Genomic DNA, 8,305 nt, shown 5'->3' with positions numbered 1-8,305 from the left:
AATCAAAAGAGACACTCTGCACCTTTTGTGTCCCTGCATTGTAAGATTATTTCATGATAAGAAAGGTGAAGTGTTAATGAGGGTGCCTCTCTCTGGATTGACACTTCAAATAAGCCTGGCCATTAAGAGACACTTTAGCAGGCACCCCTCACCTGATGTGCTAGAGACTTGAAAACACCAATGGCAGCTATTAATTTTCTTAGAAAAGATGGTGGAATTGGCAATTTAAACAGCTAAAATCTTTCTTTCTGTTGAGGAACTTCTACAGAGAAAGTCTTACATCAGGACAGTACTTTTCATGACTGTAAGGAATGGTAAATTGAGAAAGAAAGGATTATAAAGTGATTGCTCCTGAATAGTAAGCTATTATATTTATTCTAACAGTTTACATGGGTTCAGTTGGCAGCTGAACAAATTTGGGAAAAAAAGCACTTTGAGAACTCCTAAATGCAGAAATCCCAGGATGCTAACTGACTAGAAATACTGCAGAGTGCCATCAGTACATCTTTTTGTCCTAGTCTTGTATTCCGCCTTAGGTAGCTGTAATTAGCCAGTGTTCTTAAATAGGCTATTGTTAGAGATAGCTGTAGTCTGACCCAGTCTTAATGTAATACAGTGGTGCAGAAGCATGTCAGCTCGAATAGACTTTCAGCTCTGGGTGACTGAAGTGAATCTTAAAAGAATACAGCACAATTTTCTTATTGTGACAGTTAATGACTTAAAAGGACTAAAGAATGGTAGTTCCGACACCACCCATAAACCTTGCAGTATTAGAATGGCAATGGAGTTTTTAACTAAAGCATGACTGGAGTCAAGGCAGATTGCAGAATTTTTGTCTTTCTATAAAGCTAAAAAATGCCACTGTTAAGAAGATACTTATACTGTGGCACTTTAAATTAAATAGGGCATTCCTCTTAAGAGTTCTGTGCTTTATCTAACAAAACCGACATCCCTAGCAGCTACATAGCAACTTGCATGCTGTCAGCTTATTAAGCCAAGAAATACATATCGCTGAGCTTTGTGCAAATAGCTTTAACAGCAAGACACTGGTTTGCAATCCTGCCCTTTTCCAGGAAACCTCCTTCCTTCTGCTGATGTACATGCAGAAAACAGCTGGTTTTGTTGGCTATGTACTTTGAAGTGATAGATTTGTTTGAAGCTACAGGATTAGATAGGTTTTGTTGATTTGACATCAAAGCTTCGTTTTCTTGTTCAAGATTCATATTTTGCTTGTTAAGGCCATAGTAAGAATTTTCAGGAGTCAGCGAGAGAGGTGGGTAACTGATCAAGACCATAAGCTAGGCTTGTGTCCCTGCCACAGTGATTGCACAGAGCCCATGCTGAGACAAAATCCGTGCTGAGTGCCAAAGAAGAAAGCTTTAGCCATGGAGTGGCTTAACAAACCACTCGAGATGTGGTTCTCTCCAGATGAAGTGGGCGTGCCTTGACACTATTGCCTTGTTCACTGGCACATCTCTCCCATCTTCCTCCTCCCAAGCATAGTTTTCAAATTGAACTAAAACTGGGTTTAGTTCTGGAAAAGCCAGAAAAGTGGATAGAAAATACATCATTTGGGGTGTTTGGGATGCTTCTGTCTTCCCTCTAGACCTCACTTCCCATAGCACTACAGCCAACAATAAAACTCTGGCTCCACGTTGAAGAAAAAAATTCTATCAAATTTATCACTTCAGGTGAGCTGACTGTAGTAGCCTATTTTGTGAGGAATGTTGTCCCAGTATTACCTGCTAGAGAAAAGGGATACATTTTTTAAGGAATACTTATTTGGACAAATTCTGCAAATTGTTTTGAAAAGCTTTGGAAGTGCTTTAAAAAGAAATTGCTTTAGGTACAAATTCTTAGCAGGAATTAATTTGTAACTATCATGGTTTTAATGTATTTTTCGAATATCTCTATTTACTCTTGTTACTTGATCTTAAGTTAAAAGTCATAGCAAAGCTTTAATTTCCTTCATGTTACTATCAAATTGATAAAGAAACAAATTAAAAAGGAGAAAAGCGAAATACAATTCTCCCTGAATAGCATTCTGTTAAATTTATATCACAGACCCTTGCCACAAACACCTTTTGTCGTTTTAAGTGAGCTTTCTCTCACCTAGCAGGTAGTTAATTTGGGGCCCTCTCATTCTGAAACCAGGGACCTAAGTCATTAATGCAAATACACACAGGTGTAAATCATGGGAGCCTATTGCAGCATAATGGAGTAGTTCAGATGACTCAGATTGCATCAGAGGAGCAATGCCATGTTTACTACAGAAACAGAAAGCCTGCACGAGTCAGTGATCTTTAGTGCAAAGTAAACTTATTTTTAGATTCGGTCATAAGTTATCCCATTAAATTCAGGAAACAGGTAGTAAATCTGTGATACAATTATAAACAAATCAATTTACACCACCCCACCCCGCACCCCCGACACCGGTAACGGCTACAGCAACTGGCATGTGTTACTCCCCCCAAAGCTAGTAACCACAAAGCAAGCCACGCTCTGCTGCAGAAACACAGAAACCTTTTATTCCATCCGAGCCAGGCTTCTGCGGGGGAAAATCCCGTTTCCTAGGACGACTCCGCTCGGCCAGCCCCGCCCCGCGCCCCGCCGCAGGGATGCTCGGCGGCGCGGGGTCAGGGCCGGGCGGGACGGCCGGGGGGCGGGCGGGCAGGTGGCCGCGGGGCGGGGCGAGCGCGGCGCCGCCCCCGGGCCCCATTGGCGCCGCCGGCGGGGCCGCGCCGGACCGCCCGCCGCACACAAAGTGTGGGTGCCCGGCGGCGGCGGCGGCGTCGGGGCCATGCAGAGCTGCGGGCGCTGGTGGGGGCGGCTGGCGGCCTGCGGGACGCGGCGGCACCTGCGGGCGGCGGCGGGGAGTCAGCGGCGCTGGGGCGGCGGCGAGGCGGCGCGGTGCATCGAGCAGCTCCTGCCGCGCCACGATGACTTCTCCCGGCGGCACATCGGGCCGCGGCCGCGGGAGAAGCAGGAGATGCTGCGAGCCGTCGGGGTGCAGGTGGGTGCCCGCGGCGCGCCGCGCCGTGCGGGACGGAGGGGGCGGTGCGGCCGGTCCCCGTCCCGGCGCGGGCTGTGGCGGCCCGCGGGGAGCTAACAGCGCCGTGCCGTCGGCTCTTTGCAGAGCGTCGAGGAGCTGATGGATAAAACCATCCCGGCCAGCATCCGTCTGCGGAGGCCGCTGAGGATGGATGACCACGTCTGTAAGTGACCGCATGGCCCGGGCTGCTCCCGGACACCCCGCCTCCCCCAGCTCCGCGCTGCTCCCTCCGGTCCAGCCCCGCCTGCCCTTCCCGTGGCTCCTTCCGGCCGCCGGCGCCCGCGGTGGGGGCCTTGGGGTGCGCCCCGCCCCCCTCCCCCCTCAGCCCCCCCCCGCGGAGTTTCCCCGCTGAAACGCGGAGCCGGTAGCGCGCCCCGCCGAAGTGAAGTGCGGGGTAAATGAATAAGCGTAGCGGCACCGGCACTTGCACCTTCACTCGGTAGGGAGTTCGTCCCGGCTGCTGCGTTTCTTGCTCTCGTGATGGAAGTCGGTAGGAAAACGTGTCCGGCAGACGGGGGCTGCCCCGACACCGTGGTAACAGTGCCTTCACTTTATCCCGAGGGTCTGATAGGGAGGGAAAAGTTTGGCTAAAAATCGTCCTCCGGAGTGTGAGCTGTAGTTCAGACAGAACGCAGTCTTTTGTTGGCTCTTAGTTTCTGCAGGATGTCTTCTGTCCCTCCCCTCAATAATAACCTGCATATTCTAATTTGCAGAACCTGTGCCTCCAGTATAATGGTTACACATTTAGAATTTAACTGATTGCGGGAGGTGGGTAAACTGCAGGAATACAAAACCTCTGAGCTAGTAATTGTGGCACCACGATAGTTCCGCAAATTGCTGTAGAAAGCTTGAGGTTTTAGATATTAAAATTTTTAAAAGTTAGCACTCACAGCACAGAATTTCTGCCTAACTGCGATCTTGATAAGATGTCCATGAGCACTATGCTGGAAATCCCGAGAGTGAAAGAAACGCCTGAAAATGCACCTAGGTCAGCGCTTCCACGGAAAGTAACAAAGCTCAGTGGGCCGTTCAGTTGGTGGAGGCAGTTACACCAGCATTAACTTAACATTTGTGTCAAGATGCGTTGCCCGATTTGTAGAATATGTGATCCTTCTCACTGGTTTTTTTTTATTGCTCATCTATGCGCTGTAATTTAAGTGTAAACTTAAGGCCTGCAGCTCCGGTGAGGTTCCCGGCCAGTTCAATCTGGTTACTCCAAGATGACATCACACGTGAGAGGCAGCGCCACAATGAACAGCTGGCAAAACTAGAGCCTGAAAAGATGCAATACGGAGAGATACCATATTGACTGAAAGTTTCTACTTTAAACTGTTTTATTAGTGCAGTGCTATTTTATTATTTATTTTTAACTTCCTATTGTATTAGAACGGGGAAGAGGAGGGGGGTAGAGAAGTGGAATTTGATTGCCTTCTCCTGTCTGTGTAACTGCTGAAAGTATTGCTTGGCATATTTTCCTGTAATTAATGTATTTTGATCAAGGTACTCCCTGACTGGTGAGTGATTTTTCACTTACCTGCAAGTAAAATAACTTTAGATTATTATATTTTTAGATCTGTAGAAGGGGTTAAATGTAGAATGTCACTAATAACTACTTCTTCAAAACTTCTTTTTTTTTATTTAGTATATTACACCCTTATGAAGTTTTACATTATAAAACACACATAAAAGTGATACAGTACAGCTGGGCATTAAAATCATTGTACTTTATTGAAAACTAAACCAGTGATGTCAACATAAGTAAAAATCTTGGTGCAGTTATATGTGTTCTTGTGCTGGTTTGCGTAACAGTTTTAAAGGGGATGTTGCCTACATTGTTATGCATTAGTTTATGTTCTGTTGTATACAAGTTCTCACTGTGCAGCAGGACCTCACTAGCTAAGAGTGTATTTAGTTCACTGGCATTTTGCTCCACTTGCTATGCTGTTCTTGTTCTCTTAGAGTAAACTTTGAAAGAATGTGACTGTGATGCAGTTTCACATTGCACAGCATGCAGCAGTGAGTTTTCAAAAGAGATGCTTGCATGAGGTACAGAAAACTCAGCTGCACACTACTGCTTTTTCTTCTGCAGCCAGTGTGATGAACAAACTGTCTTCTGTAATTTAATGTGTAGATTTTTGTAGTTTTCCACTGCATTGGTAGCAGAAAACTCTACAGCTTATAAAAGGAAAGTTAAAAGCCTTGGCTTAAAGCTGTGCAACTTCATATTGAACATCTTGTACCTAGGACACTGTAGTCTGAGTAAAACTTGCTTCCTTCTTAATGTACAGTTAGAAAGAACACTGTCTTTCCAATCACCAGTGTGGAGTTTCTTATGTGAGTATGGTATATTATTTATCTACCATACCCCTTGTATTAAAGGGAAATAGCAAAATTGGGAAAGTGTCATGAGAACTATATTCTGTTCTAAACATGTTCTTTTTATTTGTATGAAGACAGTTTTGCTCCCGCTGTCCCCCAAACTCATACATACAATGAGAGAACAGGGCAAGGCAATTCAAAACATGTTGTTCAGCTTTAGCATTTGTAACATTTCTAATACAACAGTTCCTAGTGGTTTAAATATACACTCCCACTTTCTTGTATAACTTAAATTACAAAACATAGTCATAGTGACTCCACAGGCTGGAGTGCAGCTGAACAAATCAGCTGTACTTGAGCTACTCCTTTGTATCAGGAAATGCAGCTGAGCTTGCACTGGAGTCACATTGAAATCTCAATGAATTCTCATTGTAATCAATGCTTACAGCTAGAATTAGATAATTTTTTTTAGATAGAAATTAGATAATTTTTTTCCAAGAAAACCATCCACACACCATAAACAATACATCTAGGTGAATATCGTAGCTCTCTGCAGTTGTATTTGTGGCTGTGTTTTTTGTTTTTTTTTTTTTTTAACTTCTCAGTCTCAGGCATGAGACTCATCTCAGGCATGGACATTTGACAGGTATGAATGTCTCAAATTCTGATTAGGTATGGCAGTAGGAAAGATTGTTCTGCATTACAGACCCTTCCCTTGGTAATGTAACAAATCGTCTAAAAGAAAATCTATCAGCTGTGTGTATGCAATAGAAGTAAAAAAAAAAAAAATCCTCCTGCAGACACAGCTTGTATTAAAGAGCTCAAAAATAAACCCCCAGATATATAGTAGAAGCACAATCTTTTTGTATACATGTTGCTTTTCCTAGACGTTTTAGCACAGCCCTACTCTTCAGTGGAAGGGTTAAGGTTCATGACTTCCATGAAAGACAGGATATCTTGAGAAAGAAAGCCTCCAGCCTTAACTGGGCATTTGTTTTGCTTATGTATGAATGAAAAATCCATTCTGGTAAACACTAAGCTTTGCTGGCACAAGTGCATCTATGGTAGAAATGCTTTCCAAATATTTATTAGTGCTCCTGTATTGGTTGGTCTTGTCTTGTACAGACATAGTCGGTGATGGAGGAGACAAGGAATGTAGTTTGTGCTAAGAGGTTTCTGAAATGAGTGGCTTCCTTGGGTATGTAATAGGACAGAAGTATGTGTCCCTTTTCTGACCAAGAAAAAAGCCGTTTAAAAAGTGACTGCTGCCATGAGCCCACTGACAGTGTCATAAAACCACCTGAGTATGCCACTGAAAGCCAATAAGGGTGAAACAGCAAAATGCCTGGTCTCCAGTAAACAGAAGGTTGCAGTCTGGTACCTCAGCTGGTTCTGGAAGGGGGGCTTTTTTAGTCAGGTTTTTCTGCTTGCGTAGTTAAGGGAAAATGTTTCTTTTTGGCATGTAACTTGCGTTCTGGCAACATTTACAACAAGGCTAGATATCTGTTTGATACCTAATTGTGATCAGCTGGTATTACAGAGCTTTTTTCCCACTTGAACAATCAGCTTTTCTCCAGGTATTGAAGGTGCTTTAGCACGTATGTATGTCACTGATTGACCCATTTGAAGTAAAAAATCAGATCATCTTATATAAGAGTAATCTTTCCTTTGTCCCTGCAAATCTACTGTCTGTATCAGTAATAGTTATCCCTGCAATGCTGCTATTGTACATCTATCTTTATTTAATGGATAGGCTTTGTACATGTTTTATGTATTTCTTTTTTGCTCAGAATTTTATTTAAAAAATGAACCTAAAAATTCATCCATAATTTTTTCTTCAAAAATATTCCCAGTTACATTCTCAAAGTTTAGAATTTATGAATATTGGTTTGTAAAATCCGTGCAAAAAACTAATTGGATCTCTAGTCTAAACATTTTAAAAAGTGATACTGCTCAGAAGCAGTCATATTGTAAGACAGACTATTTGTGCCTTCAAATGTAACTGCTTATGCAGTTAAATCTACTTTAACTATGATATTGTATTGAAAATGCTGCTTAAAAATTAATTCTGGATGAGTTTATAATCACCTCCTAATGTTAGTCAGATTTTTAGGGCTGATGTAGTCATTTCAGATTCCCTGCTGCTGGAGTTCACGCTGTATCGTTTAGATGGCTATAGTAGAGGTAACTGGTCCTCCAGAGCACTGCCACAAGCAGTGCAGCAATCTGCATTACTATCACTGGTGCTTTGCTCGTCACATTTGGCTCTTCACAGCACTTTAGGGCTGCTGCTCCTTTTTCCAAAGGCAGCAGGCCTTGGGGCTAGGGCAGAGAAAGGCAGGCATGTTGCCGGCGCTCAGCCCATGCACATTTTCTGCTCCTTGTGGCATCCTTTGGTTGCCTCTGTTGCCCAGGCAAGCTGGATGAGTGCAGGTGGCCTGAGTGAAAGGAGGAGCAACAGATGGTGCTGGCTTTCCACCCATCTCTTGGGAAGCTGCTGATTGCGCTAAGTACCTGAACAGGCAGTTTTCTTGGGCTGTCTCCTGCAGTGTTATTACATGTCTGACAGTGCTTTGAAACTGTTTTGCTTCAATGTAGTGTGATTATTTTTTTCCAAACAGAGATCAAATTAATTGCTAAAGCAAGAGAAATAAATTAATCCCCTTTTTCTTACATCAGCTGAAGATCTTGCTTCCTTGGTTTCAGAAGCTAGATTATTTTCTTTTTAGAACCTGACATAATGTGAACAAAACTGTATCAAATGGTCTCATCCCTTTTGTGGTGTAAGTTTTAAGTTGTATAACTAACTTTTAAGCTGTATAACTGTTCCTTCTGTCTTAATGTCTGTCTCTCTCTCTTTTTTGGATGCCATATTATTTTGCAGGTATCTCACAAGTTCAAGGCAAATCTACTGTCCTAACTACAGAAACGGCA

At 43.4% G+C, this 8,305-nt stretch overlaps 2 protein-coding genes across 3 annotated transcripts in view; one reads left to right on the top strand and one right to left on the bottom strand.

Moving 5' to 3' along the window:
- Positions 1–2,635, bottom strand: part of KDM4C (lysine demethylase 4C) — a 308,684-nt gene extending 306,049 nt beyond the window's left edge. The window contains exon 1 of the mRNA XM_080372288.1: positions 2,524–2,635. The gene's annotated coding sequence lies outside the window, so the exon portion shown is untranslated. The remainder of the gene's footprint in view (positions 1–2,523) is intronic.
- A 31-nt stretch (positions 2,636–2,666) lies between these two features.
- The window catches only part of GLDC (glycine decarboxylase), a 55,066-nt gene continuing 49,427 nt past the window's right edge, over positions 2,667–8,305 (top strand). The window contains exons 1-2 of one of the 2 annotated variants that reach the window (XM_080372298.1): positions 2,667–3,013; positions 3,137–3,215. In XM_080372298.1, the coding sequence (XP_080228424.1) occupies positions 2,801–3,013; positions 3,137–3,215 (292 nt within the window). In that variant the 5' untranslated portion in view covers positions 2,667–2,800. Of the gene's footprint in view, positions 3,014–3,136; positions 3,216–3,243; positions 3,492–8,305 lie in introns of those variants that run through there. The other variant, XM_080372299.1, reaches the window with a different exon arrangement.

The sequence above is a fragment of the Falco punctatus genome (assembly GCF_963210335.1).
Source record: "Falco punctatus genome assembly, chromosome: Z".
Lineage (NCBI taxonomy): Eukaryota > Metazoa > Chordata > Aves > Falconiformes > Falconidae > Falco > Falco punctatus.
Note: the sequence above shows the minus strand (reverse complement) of the source record. Positions and strands in the feature narration are given on the sequence as shown.